This window comes from Canis aureus, chromosome 35 (genome assembly GCF_053574225.1).
Source record: "Canis aureus isolate CA01 chromosome 35, VMU_Caureus_v.1.0, whole genome shotgun sequence".
Lineage (NCBI taxonomy): Eukaryota > Metazoa > Chordata > Mammalia > Carnivora > Canidae > Canis > Canis aureus.
Window position 1 is genome coordinate 6,928,254 of NC_135645.1, and position 22,100 is coordinate 6,950,353.

Below are 22,100 nucleotides of genomic sequence, written 5' to 3' on the forward strand. Positions count from 1 at the left end.
TAAAAGTCCATCTGATCCAGTGTGTCATTCAAAGCCATTGTTTCCTTGTTGATTTTCTGCTTAGATGATCTGTCCTTGATGTAAGTTGGATATAAAGTCTCTTGTATTATTATCAGTGAGTTCCTTTATATTTGTTATTAGTTGTTTTATATATTTAGGTGTTCCCAGGTTAGGGCATAAATATGTATAATTGTTAGGTTTTCTTGTTAGATAGTCCCCTTTATTATGATATAGTGCCCCTCTTTATCCCTTTGGTTTGATTTTAAAATCTAGTTTATCTGATATAATTATGGCTACTCTGGCTCTCTTTTGATATCCATTTGCATAATAAGTGTTTCTCCATCCCCCCATGTTCAATCTGCAGGTGTCTAAAATGAGTCTCTTCCAGGCATTCATGCAGATGAATCTTGTTTTTTTAAGTATTCTGACATCCTGTGTCTTCAGATTGGAATATTTAGTACATTTACATTTAGAATAATTATTGATAGATGTGTATTTAATACCATTTTATTATTTGTCTTGTCATTGTTTCTGGAGATTTTCTCTATTCTTTTCTATTGTTTTTCCCTTTTGTCTTTGTTTCTCAATTAAGAGTCCCCTTTAATATTTTTTTTTTTTTTGTAAGTCTGGTTTAATGGTCACAAGCTCCTTTAGTTTTTGTTTGTCTGAGAAACTCTTTCTCTCTCTTTCTATTCTGAAGATAACCTTGCTGGATGGAATATTCTTGGCTGCATTTTCTTCTCATTCAGCATGTTGAATATATCATGCCCCTTTTGGCTTATAAAGTTTCAGCAGAGAGATCTGTAGCTGGCCTTACAGGTCTTCCCTTATAAGTTAGGATCTTCTTTTGTCTTGCAGTTTTTAGGATTTTTTTTTTCTTTATCAATATATTTTGCCAATTTAACTATGTCTCGGTGTTGGTCTGCTTTTGTTGATTTTGTTGGGTATTCTCTGTGCCTCCTGTATTGGATGTCTATTTCCTTCCCCAGATTATGGAAGTTTTCAGCTGTTATTTCCTAAGATAAACTTCTGCCCTCTTTTCTCTCTTCTTGTTCTGAGACCCTTATAATGAATATTATTACATTTTCTGGAGTCACTGAGTTCCCAAAGTCTATTCTCATGATCCATAGTTCTTCTTTCTTTCTTCTGTTCAGCTTCACTATTTCACATAATTCTATCTTCTATATCACTCTTTTATTCCTATGCTTTTTCCATCCTTCTGGCCATTACATCCAGATAGTTTTGAACTTCAGTTATTGAATTTTTCATTTCTGACTGGTTGATTTTTAACTCTTTTATCTCTATGGTAAGGGTCTCTCTGATGTCTTCCATGCTTTTCTCAAGTCCAGCAAATATCCTTACGATTGTTGCTTTAAGTTGTCCAATAGACATATTACTTATATCTGTAGCCATAGATCACCGGTTGTGATCCTTTCTTGTTCTTTCTTTTGGGAAGAGTTCCTCCATGTTGGCATTTTGCCTAGGTCTCTGTCTTCTTCTATGTGTTAGTAAAGCCTGTTATGTTTCCTACTCCCGAGAGTAATGGCTTTATGAAGAAGAGGTCATATAATGTCCAGGGCCTGGCACTTTAGGAAGTATCTCTGGTGTGTGCCGCATGCACTCTGCTGCTCTGTTTTGGTTGCTCCCTCTCTCAGGTCAGTTGTCTGTAGAGTCTCTCCTTGCCTGCAGTGGGCAGGGTTTAGACCTTGGCCAGAGTGTGCTGAGTTTTAACTAGGCATGCTCTGGCCTACTTGTTAAATGAGAACTGATGCTACTTCCAATAGAACTGAAGCCTTTCAGAACTCAATGGTTAGCAGACGTGGTACAGAGAGGGATTTCTGCTGGACTTCTGGGGAAGGAGCTTGCTACACTGGTCCTAAAGCACACTAGCTTGAGGAAAGCAGTACCAGCAGAGACCAGGGGGGTGAGACTTGGTGTAAGCAGGTTAGGCACCAGTGTTGGTGTTGTGCTATTTACTAAAGTTGATTTATGCTGAAGGGTGGGCTAGGGAAATGGTGCCAGCCAGCTTTTTTGTCCCCAGGGAGAAGACTCAATGCTTGCTGCTCCCAGGGAAGTCTTCCCAGAAGAGCAAATAATTTCCCCTTGTGTAGTCCAGGTGTTTTTCAATTGCTATTTTCACCATGCCTGTTTCTGGGTTGCTTGCCTGTCTAGAGCAACAGAGTGCACTTTGGGATCTATTCCGGCCAAGCTTGCTAATTGTAAAACTCCAAACTTCAGTGACATGCTGTGGCAGGGGCATGAACTGGTATTCTGGGGGAAGGGTCATGTTGTTTTGGGATGGATGCAGGTTTGACAAAGAAAGGAAGCTGCACCAGAGTACAGGAGTGTGGGATTTGGAGCAAGCAGGCTAAACAGCCAGTGTCCAGGTTAACCGCCTTCAGCAGGTGTCTCTGCACCTATGCCAAGGGGTGGAGATGAGAAATGGCACCAACTGGCTCTTTTGTCCCTAGAGAGGCATCTTTGCAAATGTCACCTCTCACTGATGTACTCCAAGAAGAGCAATCAGTCTCTCCTCATGCACCTTAGGGGATCCTCACATCATACTATCTGCCCCAGGATTGCTTGCCTACCTACCCTCCAGGAATAGGGCAGCACCCTTAGGTATCCCAGTCAAGCCTGCTGACCTCTAAAACTCCAGTCTTTGAGCCCTGCTGGTTACAAAAACTGAAAAAAAAAATCAGCCCTTCTCATTTTCCCAGCCAATGGCTTTGGGGAAGTGTTTTCTTCATGGGGTATCCCTGTGTGTTCCACTTTCACCAACCTTCTCTAAGACCAAGGCTCCCTCCCCTTTCCATTACCCATGATCTATTTATCTCCAAACCTTGTCTCCACACTTCCTACCTTCCTTGATGTGGCCTCTTCTCCCCCTTTAGTTGTGCAGTTCTGTCAGTCTCCAGGTAGATTTCTTGGGGATTCAGAATGATTTGATAGTTATCTAATTGTGTTCAAGGGACGAAGCAAGCTTGCAGTACTCCTACTTAGCTTAGCTTAGCTCCTCCATTATTTTTGAAACATCCTTTTCCATACCTTCATTTACAATCTGTTAGTTTTCTTAGTATATGTTACTTAAAGGTAGACTTACATTAATTGTAAATGCATATTGCAAGCTCTAGATAAACCATTAAATATTTTTAAAAAGAAATGTAATTGAAATGCTGAGAGAGGAGAGAAAATGAAATAATATAAAATTTAATGAAAACCAGAGAAAGTAGAAAAGGGGTTAGAAGAAATAAGAAAAGAACAATTACAACATATAGAAAAATACATACAAACATGGTAGATATTAATTCAATTATATCAATAGTTTACATGGAAATTATCTTTGTAAGCAAATTAAAAGAGATTTTCAATGTAGTTTTAAAAACAATCAAGTATATGCTATGTAAACAAAACTAAAAAATATTGACATGGTGGGGTTCAAAGTAAACGAGGAGTAGAAAGATATAACATCTAGTACTAGTCAAAAGAAAGTTGAAGTAGTTACTTAATTTTAGTCAAAGTAGACTTCAAAACCAGACGTACTACTGGGGACAAAAAGGGGCATTAAGTAATGATAAAGAATTCTCCAAGGAGGCATAACAGTTTTTAATATGTATGTACCTAACAACGGACATTAAAGTACATAGAGAAAGACTGAAGTGGAGATTTCAACAACCATCTTTTAGTAACTGATAAATAAAGACAGAAAATAAGTTAGAATATAGGGAGCCAAAACAACATCATCAATCCACTTGACCTAACTTACATTTATAGACTATTCCAAATAATGAAAGCAAAAAATACTTAGGTCAGGCTCACATAAAATACTCACTAAGATAAACACATTCCATATCATAAAACACCCTTTACCAAATTTTAAATTAGAGTGTATACAATGTACATTCTTAAAACATGATGGAATTAAGCTAGAAATAAAATACGAAAAGAGAGGTAGAAAATTCCCACACATTTAGAGATAAAATCTAAACAGAGCATGGTTCAAAGAAGAAATCTCAAGAAATTTTAAAATATAATAACTAAATGAAAACATAACTAATCAAAACTTATGAGATGCAGTAGAAGCAGTACTTAGAGGAAATTTTATAGAACTAATGGAAAGTTTTAGAAAATAGAGATATAAAATCATTACTCTAACATTAGGAAACTAGAGAAAGAAGAACAATTTAAACTTAAAGCAAGGAGAATTAAAAATAGCAAAAATTAGGGAAGTAAAACAAACAAAAAGAATTGAGAAAATCAGCCAAACCCAATGTCGATTTTTTGAAATGATTAATAAAGTTGATAAACCTCTAACCAGGCTAATCAAGAGGAAGAAAAAAGAAAACACAAATGCCAATCCTGGAAATAAAGGAAGGTGACTCTATTAATCTATGGACATTAAAAGGATCATTAAGGAATATGATGAAAAATTCTACATCCGTAAGTTTGATAATCTTGATAAAATAGATTAACTCCCACTAAAATTAAATTCTTACTAAAACTCAGGGCACCTAGATGGCTCAATGGTTGAGTGTCTGACTTTAGCTCATGTCATGATCCTGGGGTCCTGGGATTGAGTCCCACATCAGACTCCTCATAGGGAGCCTGCTTCTCCCCCTGCGTATGTCTCTGCCTCTCTCTCTCTGTGTGTCTCATGAATACATAAACAAAATCTTTAAAAACCTACAGAAACTCACACAAGAGAAATAGTTAATATGAATAAGCTTAGATCTATTTAAGAAATTGAATCAATAATAACCTTCCAAAAAAAGCACCAGCTGGAACAGGACTATTATTAGTTAATTCTACTCAATATTTAAGGGAACAAATTATACCAATTGTCTGCAGTACCTTCCAGAAAATAGCAGCAGAAGCAACACTTCCTAACCCATTCTATGACGCTAGGATTACTGTAATACCAAAATTAGACAAAGACATAATAACAGAAAATTATAAACCAATAACTCTCATGAACATAAATGAAAATATTTTCAACAAAATACTAATAAATCAAATCCAAATATTTATAAAAGGAATTTTATATTAAAACTTAGTATAATTTATTCCAGGTATGCAAGTCTAGCTCAATATTGAAAATTAATTAATACAATCAATCATATCACCAGTCTAAAGAAGAAAGATCCTATCAATAGATGCAGGAAAATCATCTGAAGAAAACCTAACATTCCATTTGTGAGAAACTTTCAGTAAACTAGGAATAGAAAGGAGCTTCCTCAACTTGATAAAGAATATCTATAAAAATCCTACAGCAACATCATATTTAGTTAATGAGTAAAAATGCTTTTTCCCTAAGATCAGTCTAAGGGAAGGATATCCCCTCTCACCATGCCTATGCAACATTGTGCTGGAAGACTTAGCTAATGCAAAATGACAATTAAAATGAAATAAAATTTATATAAATTGGGAACAAAGACATGAAATTATCTATAATCACAGAAGACATAATTGTCTTATGTAGAAAATTCTGAAGAATTGACATAAACAATATCCTAAACTAAAAAGCAAGTTTAAAATGGGCCAAACAGATGTCTCACCAAAGAAGGTATACAGTTGGGAAATAGCAGAAAAAAAGATGCTCAACATCATCTGTCATTAGATAATTGCAAATTGTATAGACATATATTTCCTTTCTGTGTTAACTGAGTGGGCCCAGAAGCAACCACGTTTCAGTAGCAATTAGCACACCTAGTATCCATAATGTATTTTCTAATATAATAAAATGAAAATGGAGAAAAGGCTGATTCAAGAACGGGGGCCTATAGTATGTATAATGAGTTTTCAAGAAGTAAGGAAGTATTTAAAACATTTTTAAAAATTTAAATTCAATTAGCCAATATATACTACATCATTAGTTTCAGATGTAGAGTTCAATAATTCATCAGTTACATGTAACACCCAGTGCTAACCATATCACATGCCCTCCTTAATAACCATCCCCCAACTATCCCATCCCCCATGCACCTCCTCTCAAGCAACCTTCAGTTTGTTTCCTGTATAACAGTCTCTCATGGTTTGTCTCCATCTCTGATGACTTCACATTCAGTTTTCCCTCCCTTCCCCTATTATTCTCTGCATTATTTTGTATATTCCACATATGAGAGAAACCATATGATAACTGTCTTTCTCTGATTAACTTATTTCGCTCAGCACATAATATAGCCTCCAGTTCCATCTATGTTGATGTAAATGGTAAGTATTCATCCTTTCTGATGTCTGAGTGATATTCCATTTTGTGTGTGTGTGTATATACATATATATAAATATTAGTATAGTATTTATATTTATTATAAATATTAAATATATAATATAACATGTATATATACTAATATATATTAGCATAATATTTATAACATTTATTGTAAATGCTAAATATATATATATCTTCTTTTTTCCATTCATCTATTGATGGACATTTTGGCTCTTTCCATAGTTTGGCTCTTGTGGACACTACTGCTATAAACATTGGGGTTCATGCACCCTTTCAGATCATTACATTTGTATCTTTGAGTAAATACCTAGTAGGGCAATTGCTGGGTCACAGGGTAGCTCTATTTTCAACTTTTCAAGGAACTTCCATACTATTTTCCAGAGTGGCTCTACCACCAATAGTGTAAGAGGGCTCCCCTTTCTCTGCATCCTCGCCAACATTTGTTATTTCCTGACTTGTTAATTTTAGCCATTCTGACTGGTGTGTGGTGGTATCTCACTGCCAAGTGATGTGGAGCATTTTTTTCATGTTTCTTAGCCATTTGTGTGTCTGCTTTGGAGACATGTCTTCTGCCCATTTCTTGATTGGATTATTTGTTTTTTGGGTGTTGAAACTGGTAAGTTCTTTATAGATTTTGGCTACTAGCACTTTATCTGATATGTCATTTGCAAATATCTTCTCCCATTCCATAGGTCGCCTTTACTTTTGTTGACTGTTTCCTTTGCTGTGCAGAGGCTTTTCATCTTGATGAAGTCCCTATGGGTCATTTTTGCTTTTGTTTCCTTTGTCTTTGGAGATGTGTCTAGCAAGAAGTTGCTGTGGTCAAGGTCAAAAGGTGGCTGCCTGTGTTCTCCTCTAGGATTTTGATAGATTCCCGTCTCACATTTAGGTCTTTCATTCATTTTGAGTGTACCTTTGTGTATGGCGTAAGAAAATGGTCTAGTTTCATTCTTCTACATGAGGCTGTCTAATTTTCCCACCACCATTTTTGAAGAGACTGTCCTTTTTGAATATTCTTTCTTGCTTTGTCAAAGATTAGTTAGTTGACCATAGAGTTGAAGGTCCAATTCTGGGTTCTCCATTCTGTTCCATTGACCTATGTGTCTGTTTTTGTGCTAGTACCATACTGTCTTGATGATTACAGATTTGTAATAGTGCTTGAAGTCTGGCATCATGATACCACCAGCTTTGGCTGTTTTTCAACATTCCTCTGGCTATTCAGGGTCTTTTCTGGTTCTATACAAATTTTGGGAATATCTGTTTCAGCTCTGTGAAAAATGTTGACAGTTGTTTGCTAGAGATTGCACTGAATATATAGATTGCTGTAGGTAGCAGACATTTTAAAAATATTTATTCTTCCAGGACGCCTGGGTGGCTCAGTGGTTGAGCATTTGCCTTCAGCTCAGGGCATGATCCCAGGTCCTGGGATTGAGTCCTGCATTGGGTTCCCTGTGAGGAGCCTGCTTCTTCCTTTATGTCTATGCCTCTCTCATGAATAAATAAATAAATAAGATCTTACAAAAAATATTTATTCTTCCAAATCATGAGCATGGAATGTATTTCCGTTTCTTTGTGTCCTCCTCAATTTCTCTCATAAGTGTTTTATAGTTTTTAGAGTACAGATACTTTACCTCTTTGGTTAAGTTTATTTCTGGGTATCTTATGGTTCTTGGTGCAATTGTAAATGGGATTGACTCCGTAATTTCTCTTTCTTCTGTCTCATTGTTAGTGTATAGAAATGCAACTGATTTCTGTGCATTGATTTTATATCCTGCCACTTTGGTGAATTCCTGCATGAGTTCTAGCAATTTGGGGATGGAATCTCTTGGGTTTTCCATAGAGTATCATGTCATCTGCAAAGAGTGAGAGTTTGATTTCTTTGCCCATTTGGATGCTTTTTATTTCTTTTTGTTGTCTGATTACTGAGGCTAGGAATTCTAGTCCTATGTTAAACAACAGTGGTGATAGTGGGCATCCCTGTCATGTTCCTGACCTTAGGGGAAAAGCTGTCGATTTTTCCACATTGAGAAGGATATTCACTGTGGGTTTTTGTATTTGGCTTTTCAGATATTAAGGTATGTTCCCTCTATCCCTACACTGTGAAGAGTTTGAATCAGGATATATGCTGTACTTTGTCAAATGCTTTTTCGGCAATGATTGAGAGGATCATGTGGTTCTTGTCCTTTCTTTTATTAATGTGGTATTTCACATTGATTGATTTGCTGATGTTGAACCACCCTCGCAAAATAAATCCCACTTGGTTGTGGTGAATAATCCTTTTAACGTACTCTTGGATCCTACTGGCTAGTAACTTGGTGAGAATTTTGGCATTCATGTTCATCAGGGATATCGGTCTGTAATTCTCCTTTTTGGTGGGGTCTTTGTCTACTTTGGGGATCAAGTTAATGCTGGCTTCATAGAACAAGTTTGGAAGTTTTTCTCCCATTTCCATTTTTTGAAATAGCCTCAGAAGTATATGTATCAGTTCTTTAAATGTTTGGTAGAATTCCCCTGGGAAGCCATCTGGCCCTAGAATCATTTGTTGGGAGATTTTTTATTACTGCTTTTATTTCCTTGCTGGTTATAGGTCTGTTCAGATTTTCTATTTCTTCCTGTTTCAGTTTTGGTAGTTTAAAAGTCCTTGGAACGCACTCATTTATTCCAGATTGCCTAATTTTTGCATATAGTTGCTTATTGTATGTTCTTTGTTTTTATTTCCTTGGTGTTAGTTTTGATCTCTTTCATTCATGATTTTATTAATTTGGGTCCTCCCTCTTTTCTTTTTGATAAGTCTGGCTAGGGGTTTATTGATCTTAATAATAATTGCAAAGAACCAGCTTCTAGTTTCATTGATCTGTTCTACTGTTCTTTTGGTTTCTATTTCATTGATTTCTGCTCTAATCTTTATCAGTTCTCTTCTCCTGCTTGGTTTAGGCTTTATTTGCTATTTTTTTTTTCCTCCAGCTCCTTTAGGTGTAAGGTTAGCCTGTGTATGTTTGAGACTTTTCTAGTTTCTACAAGAATGTCTTATATTGCTATATACCTTCCTCTTTGGACCACACTTGCTGTAACCCAAAGGTTTTTTTTTTTTTTTCAAGAACATATTTATTTATTTGTGAGAGACATGGAGAGAGAGGCATAGACACAGGCAGAGGGAGAAGCAGGCCCCTTATAGGGAGCCTCATGCAGAACCCCATCCTGGTACCCCGAGGTCACACCCGAAACTGAAGGTAGATGCTCAACCACTGAGCCACCCAGGCAACCAAAACCCAAAGGTTTTGAACAATTGTGTTTTAATTTTCACTTGTTTCCATGAATTTTTAAAATTCTTCTTTAATTTTCTGGTTGACCCATTCATTATTTAGTAGGATGCTCTTTAATCTCCAACTATTTGAGTTCCTTCCAAATTTCCTCTTGTGGTTGAGTTCAAGTTACAAAATACTGTGGTCTGAAAATGTGCAGGGAATGATCCCAATCTTTTGATACCAGTTGTGACCTGATTTGTGACCTATTATGTTATCTATTCTAGAGAATGTTCCATGTGCACTTGAGAATAATGTATATTCTGTTGCTTTAGGATGGAATGCTTTGAATATATTGTGAAGTCCATCTGGCCCAGTGTGTCATTCAAAAACCCTTATTTCCTTGTTGATCATCTGCTTAGATTTTATCCTTTGTTGTGAGTGAGGTGTTAAAGTCCCTCACTATTATTGTATTATTACTGATGTCTTTCTTTAATTTTGTTATTAACTGGTTTATATACTTGGCTGCTCCCAAGTTAGGAGCTTAAATATTTATAATTATTAGATCTTGTTGGATAGACCCTTTAAGTATAACATAATGTCATTCTTCATCTCTTACTACAATCTTTGGTTTGAAATCTAATTTGTCTGATATAAGGATTACTACTTTTTTATGCTCATTGACATGATAAATGGTTCTTCACCCTCTCACTTTCAATCTGGTTGTATTTGGGTCTAAAATGAGTCTCTTTTGGAGACTCACATGCATGCTCTCTCTTTCAAATAAATAAATAAAATCTTTTTTAAAAAGAAAAAAAGAAACCAGGAGCTCATTCTTTGAAAAAATAAACAATATTCGAAAACCTCTATCCAGACTCATAAGAGAGAAAGAGAGAGAGAAAGGACTCAAGTAAACAAAATCAGAAATGAAAGAAGAGAAATAACAACGCCGAAATACAAACTATTGTAAGAGAATATTATGAAAAATCATATGCCAACAAATTGGACAACCTAGAAGAAATGGATACATTCCTAGAAACATATAACATTCCAAAAGTGAAGCCAGAAGAAATAAAAAATTTGAACAGACTGATTACAAAGAAATTAGAAACATATAACATTCCAAATTCCAAAAGTGAAGCCAGAAGAAATAAAAAATTTGAACAGACTGATTACAAACAAAGAGATTAATCAAATAAAACTTCCAACAAAGTCCAGGACCAGATCACTTCACAGCCAAATTCTATCAAACATTTCAAGAAGAGTTAATACCTATTCTTCTCAAACTATCCCAAAAAGTTGAAAAGGAAAAACTCAAATTCATCCTACAAAGCCAGTATTACCCTGATACCAAAGCCAGATAGACACTACAAAAAAAGAGAACTGCGGGTCATTATCTCTGATGAATGTGGATGAAGAATTTCTCAATAAAATACAAGCCCAAAAATCCAATAGTACAATAAAAGAATCATTCACTACAATCAAGTGAGATTTACTCTTGGGTTGTGAGGGCGGTTAGTATTCACAAATCAATCAGTATGACACATCATATTAATAAAAGAAAGGGTAAAAAAAATAAAAATAAAATAAAGGATAAAAACTGTTTTTTAAAAAATGGTTTAAAAAAAACAGATGGAAAAAAAGCATTTGACAAAGTACAATATCCATTCATGATAAAAACCCTCAACAAGATAGGTTAGGAGGGAACATATCTCAACATAATAAAGACCTTATATGAAAAAGCCACAGCCAATATCATACTCAATAGGGAAAAACTGAGAACTTATCCCACAAAGTCAGGAAGAAGACAAGGATGTCCACTCTAACCACTTTTATTCAACATAGCACTGGAAGTCCTAGCCAGAGCAGTCAGTAAACAAAAAAGAAATAAAAGGCATCCAGATCAGCAAGGAAGAAGTAAAACTTCCCCTATTTGCAGATGACATGACATTGTATGATAGGAAAACTTAGACTCTACCAAAAGATAACTAGAACTGATAAACGAATTCAGTAAAGTCATAGGATATAAAAACAACATACAGAAATATACACTAGTAATAAAACAGCATAAAGAAAAATTACAAAAACAATCCCATTAGAACTGTACCAAAAATAATAAAATAGTAGAAATCAACTTAACCTGTACTCTGAAAATTATAAAACACTGATGAAAGACACTGAAGATGACACAAACAAAAGCAAGATATTCCATGCTCATGGAGTAGAAGAACAAATATTGTTAAAAGGTCTATATGACCCAAATAAATCTATACATAATGCAACTTCTATATCAAAACTACCAACATCATTTTTCACAAAACTGAAACAATTAATACTAAAACTTGTATGGAACCACAAAAGACCCTACATAACCAAAATAATCTTGAAAGAAAAACAAAACTGGATTCATCACAATTTTAGACTTCAAGTTATATTACAAAGCTCTAGTAATCAGTGTGGTGTTGGCACAAAAACAAACATAAAGATCAATGGAAAGAAGAGAAATCACAAAAATAAATACACAATTATTTGGTCAAGTAATCTTTGAAAAAGGAGGAAAGTATATACAACAGGAAAAATGCAGTCTCTTCAATGAATGGTATTGGGAGAACTGGACAGCTACATGCAAAAGAATGAAACTGCACTACTTTCTAACACCACACACAGAAATAAGATCAAAATGTATTAAAGCCCTAAATGTGAAACGTGAAACCATACAAAAATAGAAGAGAGAAGAGGCAGTAATTTATTTGACATCAGCCACTGAAATATTTTTCTAAATATTTCTACTGAGGCAAAGGAAATAAAAGCAAAAATAAACTATTGGGACTTCATCAAAATAAAATGCTCCTGTGGAGCAAAGGAAACAACAAAACTAAATGGCAACCTACAGAATGGGAGAAGATATTTTTAAATGACATATCCAATAAAAGGTTAGTACCTAAAATATATAAAAACCTGATAGAGCTCAACACCCTAAAATGGGAACAAGTTATGAATAGACTTTTCTCCAAAAAAGACATTCAGGTGGCTAACAGACACATGAAAAGATGCCCAACATCACTCATCATCAGGAAAATATAAATCAAAACTACAATGAAGTATCACCTCACACCTGTCAAAACAGATAAAATCAACAATACAAGAGACAAGTGTTGGCAAGGATGTGGAGAAAAGGAACTCTTGTGTATTCTTGGTGGGAAGGCAAACTGGTGAAGCAACTGAGGAAAACAATATGAAAGTTCCTCAAAAAGTTAAAATAGAACTATCCTATGATCCAGTAATCATATTACTGGGTATTTACCCAAAGGAGACAAATATACTAACTCAAAAGGATACATGTACCCCTCTGTTTACAGGAACATTTTCTACAATAGCCAAATTAAGGAAATAGCTTACGTGTATCAACGAATGAGTGGATAAAGAAGATGTGGTGTGTGTGCATTTATGTATATATACATACTATGGGATATTACTCAGCCATAAAAAGGAATGAAATCTTGCCATTTGCAACAACATCAATGGAGCTAGAGAGTTTTATGCTAAGTGAAATAAGTTAGTCAGAGATGACAAATACCATATGATTTCACACATATGTGGAATTTAAGAAATAAACAAATGAGCAGATGGGAAAGAGAGAGATTCTCATTTACCTATTTTGCCTTCCCTGGAAACCAAGAGTTTGTTCTCTGTTTTTATAAGACTATTTCTTTTGTTTTGTTTTGTTCTAGATATAATATGTAAATAATATTATATGGTATTTATCTTTTTCTGATTTATTCTAATTAACATAATACCTTCTAGGTCTATAATATAATATAATATCTGTCTGATTTATTCTAATTAACATAATACCTTCTAGGTCTATCCATGCTATAACAAATGACAAGATTTCATTCTTTTTTATGGCTCAGTAACATTAGATAGATAGATAGATAGATAGATAGATAGATAGATAGATAGATAGATAGGTGATAGATAGATGATAGATACATATGTGTATATATATGTGTGTGTGTGTGTGTGTGTGTGTATACACTTACATACACACACCACATTTTTACCCATTCATCTATTGATGGACACTTAGGTTGCTTCCATACCTTGGCTGTTATAAATGCTGCAATGAACATAAGAGTCCATATATCTTTTTAAATTAGCATTTTTAATCAAAATCTTAGCAAATGTGTTTGTGGAATTTGACAAGTTATTTCAAAATTTAAGTGGAAATACAAAAGTTAAGTTTAAGCAAAAGAATTAAAGTAGAATGGTATTCAAATTGAAGAATATTCACTAAGTTGAATACTACATAACAGTAAAAGTAATAAACTATAGTTACAAGTAACATAGATGAAATTTATAAATATAACATTGAGCAAATGAAGCCAAACACAGACAAACATATATATATAGGATATCACTTCTATAATTTTCTAAACAACAGACAGAACTAATCCAAGGTGTCTGAAATCAAGACAGTATTACACCTAGGGGTTAGGTAATGATTGAAAGGTAAAACAAGGAGATTTCTGTGGTACTAGTAATTTTCTGTTTCTTGATTTTTGTGTTACATGGGTATAAAATTATTTCATTTATAACATTACACAGGGTTTTTTTTAAATGTGGGTTTTTTTTAAGATTTTACTTTTAAGTTATCTCTATACTCCTGCTTGGGGTATAGGGATACCCAGCTAGAGCCCACAACCCTATGCTCAAGAGTTGCGTGCTCCACCAACTAAGCCAGCCAGTTGACCCTACACAGATTCTTGATTTGGTAACATTTACATACACACCAAAAAGAAAAGAAATAAGGAAGTTTTTAAAGTACCGATAAGGAATGATCTTTAGAATAAACTACAAAGAGGATGAAACAAGGTACAAAACTGTATAACATGCTACACTTTGTGTAACAGAAATATATATTTCCATATTTGCTTATATATACATTAGGAAGAAAATTATGTTACATATAGTTGCCTTACTGTGTATATAATGAATCTCTGGAAAGATATAGTAAATTATTAAGTAACACTACTTGCCTCCATTGATGGCCACTAAGTGTCCATCACTATAATAGATAAATCCTTCACTATCTATACAACTTACATTTTTTTGAATGTCAAATCAGGTTGATTGATTCAAGAAAACTTTAAAATGTACATAATGCCAATTAACTATAAAAGCAATACTGTATTTTAAAATGGGGTTATAGGGACGCCTGGGTGGCTCAGTGGTTGCGCGCCTGCCTTTGGCTCAGGGCGTGATCCTGTGGTCCCGGGATTGAGTCCCACATCAGGCTCCCTGCAAGGAGCCTGCTTCTCCCTCTGCCTCTGTCTTTGCCTGTCTCTCTCTGTGTCTCTCATGAATAAATAAATAAAATCTTTAAAATAAACAAACAAATAAATAAATAAATAAAATAGGGATATAAATTTCCCCAAAAGCCATTTTTGATAGATCAAGTTTGCTAGATAATTTCATAAATTATAAGGTTCTTAAAATATCCTTTCTCTGAAGCTTAGCTAATATTCCTTAGTAGTATTTTGATGATATTAATTAGCAGAACACCACAGATAGAAAAAAACCTCTAATATAATAAGTACAAATAATTTAATGTCTTTGTGTCATAGTATACCTATGAATTCATTTTGAAAACCACATAAAACAATTCTATGCCTTTCCCACCATTATTCAATTTATGATTAGTGATAGGAAGGACTATTAACATGCCTAAAATAGGTCTTATTTTATTTGTTTTCAGATCATGTAGCATAGAAATCAAAACAGTTATTCTTACATATTTAGATTTAAAATCAGATTTGAGGGTGCCTGGGTAGCTCAGTCAGTTAAATATCTGCCTTTGGCTCAGGTCCAGATCCAGAGTTCTGGGACAAGCCCCACATCGGGCTCCCTGCTCAGTGGGGAGTCTGCCTCTCCCTCTCCATTTCCCTCTCTCTGCAAAGCTTCACACACCCTGCCCCCCACCCTGCCTTGGGTTCATGCTCTCTCCCCTCTCTCTTTCTCTCAAATAAATAAAATCTTTTAAAAATTTTTAAAAATAAAATCAGATTTGAAAGAAATCCAAGGATCATTCCCCAGAAGCAGATGAAATATATAAACCTATTTCTTAACAGTTACTGCCTTCAAAGACTATAAGATCAAGGACTAAAGGTTCCCCATAAAAAATAAATAAATAAAAACCTAAAATGTATAGCATAAATTGTGTAAATTAAATATGTATATACAAACATAAGGATATATAGAAATTTACATAGTTAACTGGCTAATTGAAGAAACCTTAGAGTTCCAAAAGATACTTGGTTAAATTCTCCTTTACAGATTAAGCTTCCATCCACCATACATTTAAAAATATTTCCTCCTACAGCAATGATTATTGAAATGATTATTTCAATTTAAAATAATGATTATTTTCAAATTCAAGATAATGAATTTATCTTTATTAAAAAATATCCTATTTTTTGTAAGCATTAATATGAGCAATGCCTGCAAAATTCTATGATTTTAAACTTGTCCAAAATATATCAGCTTGGTCTTTTATGGTGCTAACAGTTAAATCTACATCAATTGAGATAATAAAATTATAACTGAAAATCATCACCATCAATTATTTCTTTCCCCTACCTCCCAAAGGACCATATAGGGACTGGAACATTTCCCTCAACATTCCAACTGTGAGGGTAAAAAACCGATTTTGTCCATATACACAAAAGTGTGGGGCCAGATCTACTCAAATTGTTGAAACAAACAAAATCTTACAAACAGAGAAAGAGATAAAATCAAGATGTCAACATCTGGTAGGTAATATTTTTAGCGGTAAAAAACAGGGATAGTGTAACAACTCTTAACTGATCTTTATATTTTTCAATATCCTGAAAATTCTGCTGCATTACTTAATTTAAAATTTAAGATAAAATAACCAAAACTCGATCTAATCTAAATAAAGAAATTCTATCTGGTTTTAGCAGACTCTAATATATAAATTCCCTCCTCTCAAAATATACTGGAATTAATAAAAATTTCCACTGATTCTGAATCCTAAAATACTATAGACATAATACTTATGAATATTACTCAGAATATTGAGGGTGAATGATTTAAATAGTATAGTATGCACAAAATTAGAAAAAGCAAAACTTTAGATTAAAAATGCATAACTGCCATCCTTTTTTCTTACATACTTAGAAAAACAGATTTACTTCATTAAACTCTGCCCATATAGTGATGATTCTGTATTAAACTATCCATTCAACAAAATAAAATAAGCACTGTCTTGAGTTCTCAGCAGTGACTACCTGCCTCATTATTCACCTACCTCAGTTTGAATAGTACTTGCTAATGTTTGTAAATTTACTTCTCAGGGGTTTCTTTTTCTTTCATTAACATCAAATTTTCCTGTGATGGCCCTTCTCAATTCACTGCAAAGAGTTAGATTGTTTTCCAAATAATAAACAAATATCAGGTTATTTTTCAGTTAAATTACAGAGATAGATAATAAAATACAAATTTTACTTCCTCGCCAGGTGGATTATCAATTAAGTAGATGTGAATTACGTTCTAGGTCTAATTGACACCAACAGTAGAAGCAATAAAATTTGGTAGTTTGTTACCAATAAAATCTAGTAATTTTCTCCATATCCACTCAATTAATTTTCTCTTTCTGATTATTAATATTTCATTCTAAAATGGGGGGATCTATACTCTGATCAAATTATCATCTTGGAAAACGTTAAGCTTGGATGTGTAGTACTGTTCAACACTTAGTACCAACATATTTGGACTAAGTGTCTTTTATGACACTTTTGACTCAGTATTTTTTTTTCATGTTAACATATTTAAGTAAAAGACTTTAGTGTAGGACATAACTTCCATGATCAAAAGGAGTAAAAAGGTTTTAGCATTTACTTGACTTTTAACCTTAGGTCTGAGTTTTCAGCACCATGGCCTACGGAAAAAAAAATACATCATTGCTGCAGTGCTAGTTTATAGCAAAAACAAAAATGTTAGGAGTTCCCCATTAGATTGAATCTAATTAATTATGAATTATCTATGAAAATAAACTACTATAAAAGCAAGCATAACATCAACTTATTCCTAGATATTAAGATTATGAAAAAAACTAGTCTTTCAAAAGTTAACCTGAAACTTCTCAGGAAATACTTTTTTCATACATCAGGAAATTGTTTAACTCAGACATTCTTACCGTTCTCGGTTAAATTTAAGAGAATGAAGAATAGCTGGCCTTTTTTGTCTAAGATTCCACAAATGAAGTGTATCATCTGAACTTGCACTAACCAAAGCACCCTGAAACAAAAAGAAGACAAAGTAAGTGAGCTACTTCCTTAAGAGTTTTTTGTTAAGCAAAAATAATAAGCGAATTTACTGAAGTTTTCACTACTTGAAGAGCTATTTCTATCTATATAACCTAGAAATACAAGGAAAAACAATTGTATATACTTCAATCAGGAAGGCTAAGAATGCTGAGTAGATGAGGAAGTGAATTACTGCATATAAATCGGTCAGAATAACTAGCTCAAGGAATATGCATTTAACACTAGAGAGAAACAATTATTGAAGCATCATTATGATATTAAGGATTTTTGTATTTTGTTTGGGAAAAACTAAGTTTAAATTTCTTATTTCTAATATTCACACACATACTATGTAGCTTCCAGAAAAGAAAATATCCAACCCAGTTTTAAAATTGCAATATGGTCATATAAAAATTCACCATTATAAGAACTTTCTGTACAGTTGGAAAATATATATTCTCTCTACAAAGTATATTTGGTATAATTTATTTTCAATAAGTAATTTGTTCCAAGAAGCTTCATCAATAATAAAAGAAAACATCTTTAATGAAAGAAAACATTTATCCAGCTAGCATTCAGTATAACTACAAAATACTAAGATATGTTTTACATTACATCCAAATACAGATGAATCATATTTCAAATACAATAGGATGTTTCCTACCTCTTAATATGGCAAACACCATAAGGGCATATAAGGGCAGATAACTAACTGCCATATATGATTTCAAACATATATGCTTAAGTTATTTCCTTGATTTAAGTAACATCTTAAACTCTGGTCAGAACTTTTACTATTATGAGTTTCCCAGCTAAAAATGCCAATGCTTGCCCTCTGACAAAGCCTGACAGTATTCTAGAGTACTAAATGTGTTCTATAAAAGAGATCTTGCGGAATCATGGTATCCTGATTTATTCAAAATTCTTTTCAGATTTTGCAAAGTAATTTGCTACAAGTATAACCTTTCATAGTTTATAATATTGACCACAGATATCAAAATGACTATCCCATTTAGAGGATCAGATATAGTTATATTGAAGTTCCTAGAATTTATTTCTTTAGGAATTAAAGGAGAGAAGATAGAAACTGTTCTAGAAGACCGTATAGGTTCCCAAGATGAAAATGTTCATGTATTCTATCATGCTTCACTTCATATTGTGTACCGATGGTTTTAGGCTCAGAGAATATCTTTTAAAATACAAATCATAATCCCAGAGTATGTCCATTAAAATACTTTTTAAGGGACACCTAGGTGGCTCAGTGGTTGAACGTCTGCCTTCAGCTCAGGGCATGATCCCAGGTCCAGGGACAGAGTCCCACTTTGGACTCCCTATGAGGAGCCTGCTTCTCCCTCTGCCTATGTCTCTCTCTCTCTCTCTCTCTGTGTTTCTCATGAATAAATAAATTCTTTAAAAAATATATTTTTTAAATGTATGTAATTTGCATATTTGTATGTAAGTACATAAAACCACGTTAAAAGAGGTATATATTGATATATACATTTTAACATGAACACATAGAAGATTATATTCCATTCAACAAAATATACTCTATACGTGCCTTGAGGAATTTTATGTTTGTTTGCTTGTTTTATATATAAACCATCCCCAAATGTTACTTATATACAAACTCAAATGTTACTGGAATTGCATGCAAGTGCTTGATAAGCTCATTTTTTGTTTGTTTGTTTGTTTGTTTATATACAGGATACTGATTGCTTTTCTAAAGACAATGGAAATTTGCTTAGTATTAGGGTGAGAATAGAACATGATATATAAAATTAATAAAACTTTCTCAAATAGTTATGTGCTATACCAAAGATATGATATGCCAAAGGCAATGGAATTAAAGCAGCATATATTCAATAATATCAGTGTGATAGCCAAATAAATTAAGGAAGGAAGTTAGTATTATTAATTCTTAGGTAAAATATGAAGTAACATCATTTTGGAGGGATGCGAACAGGACCACTGAGCATAACAATACCAAAAGAGATTATAAGACACATGAAAGTGAGCACACCAGCAGGTTGTCTAGGGCTTACTTACAAAGCAAAATAAATCTATAAGAAGCACAAATAATAAAGATCTGTAAAAAGATTAAAAACTGAATAAAAACACCAGCCATGAGGCAGAGACTAAGAAGTTTGGTGGGAAAAGGTAAAGAAACTGATGTGAGGGCAGCCTGGGTGGCTCAGCGATTTAGCGCCGCATCAGCCCAGGCCCTGATCCTGGAGACCCGGGATCGAGTCCCACGTCGGGCTCCCTGCATGGACCCTGCTTCTCCCTCTGCCTGTGTCTCTGCCTCTCTCTCCCTCCCTCTCTCCCTCTGTGTCTCTCATGAATAAATAAAATAAGTAAAATCTTAAAAAAAAAAAGAAAGAGAAAGAAAGAAAGAAAGAAAGAAAGAAAGAAAGAAAGAAAGAAAGAAAAGAAAGAAAAGAAAGAAAGAAAGAAAGAAAGAAAGAAAGAAAGAAAGAAGAAAGAAAGAAAGAAAGAAAGAAAGAAAGAAAGAAAGAAAGAAAGAAAGAAAGAAAGAAAGAAAGAAAGAAAGAAAGAAAAAGAAAGAAAGAAACTGATGTGAGATGGATCAGGGTGATTATTTCAGGCTAGGCAATGTAACATCTGAAGGATGTTGATGGTTTGTCTTTTTACTTAGTTATTCAGCACAGAAGCAAACTTAGGGACTTTAAGATGATTCTCAGAGGATGGAAACTAGAGAAAATCACCTAGAAACAAGTCATGTCTGCTAGGACACAGCCATGCAGAGGGCAAAGGCTGAGATCTCTACACGAGGAGCTACAGAGTAACACTGAAAGTTCAAAAAGGTTGGCGTTCTAAATACTAATGACAAATATTACAATAAAATATTTAATTTCTCTTTTCTTCCTTATCTCCCTCTCTCATTGTGATACCTCATAGCAAGTACACCTACAATGTAAAATATGCTAGGTTTGTCAATAAGGAGAATCTCACTGCCTTCTGACAAAGATTTTGGGCCAAGAGAAGTAAAAGGTGGACATCCACCAACATCACAAATTTTTCATGTCTTAAAGGTCTCTGATACAAAATTCCTATGAACCATTTTACTGATGTTTAGGATTATAAAATTCTTAGAGAAAAACATATATGAAAATATATGGAGATACTGAATAAAAGATCATTCATACCATGAGAAAACAACCAGTAGTACTTCATTTTTTTTTTCTCAAGGCATTGAGTTTAATCTGCTAAGTGCTTGAATTTGGTATGAAACAAATTTTAAAGCACTTTTGCAATGACTGGCTCACTAAACTTAAAATAGCTCAAAAAGACATAATGATCCACTTAAAATATTAATAAAAAGGAGTCCAGAAGGCTTAATAAGTCTTCAACCTATAGAAGATCTGCATGCATTCTGAGCTTTATAAGTATATATTTGTCTTTGGGAAGTTCATTACCATAGGTCTATTAAGAATAAGGGATAAGATAGGGAGCCAAATGTCATAATAGCTATGGATATATAAATAAATACAAATGCATCTAGTACCAATAAATATATCTGAATATGTATTCAGATAGAAGAACCCATAGATAAATAACTGAAAAAGTTATTTCAGGAAAGATAAGGCCAAAACATGAAGCTAGTACTGATTATAAATTTAAGTTGGTAGGCAAAAGAAAAGTTTAATAGTCAATGAAGCAATCAGAGTTTTAATAATTTTTAAAAAGCATGTGAATAATTAATCTGTAAATTATGCTACATAAAAATAACAATCTTTTGGCATATGCAACCTTTTTCCTTTAAAATTTAATAAATTCACAAATACTGATATAGTGTTTTATAAGAAATATGTCCATGAACAAAAATATTGCATACATATATATCTTTAAACATTTAGAACATATGAAAAACAGCATTTAAATAAAATAATATATTTTTATATATCATAATATAAAAAAGATCACATCAACTAATCTAGTGTGTATGTGCACATCACTGTGACAGTCAAGAAAATCCTTACCTCATTGATCAAGAATTGGAGCTGCAGGACAGCTGCACCACTTTCATGTTGGCAATAACAATCAACGCCAGGTCTCCCGAGTCTAATATAATAAACGTCAAGGATTCTAACATTTTAATTAGTACTAATATTAGTGAGTAAAGTAAACACTAACTTACTTAGCATCTAATGTTTTGCTTTTTAGTTATCCTTATTTTTGTAAATGGTCAAAAAATCTTAGTTGATGCAAATTACATAATATATAATACAGGGCATTAACAAAATGGCCAAATAGGGCATCTTTGCACATATCCCTTCC

At 33.6% G+C, this 22,100-nt stretch overlaps 1 protein-coding gene across 6 annotated transcripts in view; it reads right to left on the reverse strand.

Moving 5' to 3' along the window:
* STXBP5L (syntaxin binding protein 5L) overlaps positions 1–22,100 on the reverse strand; it is a 379,840-nt gene that overhangs the window by 252,644 nt on the left and 105,096 nt on the right. For 4 of the 6 annotated variants that reach the window (XM_077884445.1, XM_077884446.1, XM_077884444.1 and 1 more), the window contains exons 4-5: positions 21,803–21,884; positions 17,690–17,790 (exon numbers count right to left, since the gene is read on the reverse strand). In XM_077884445.1, coding sequence (XP_077740571.1) covers positions 17,690–17,790; positions 21,803–21,884 — 183 coding nt within the window. Of the gene's footprint in view, positions 1–16,801; positions 16,898–17,689; positions 17,791–21,802; positions 21,885–22,100 lie in introns of those variants that run through there. The other 2 variants (XM_077884449.1, XM_077884448.1) reach the window with 2 other exon arrangements.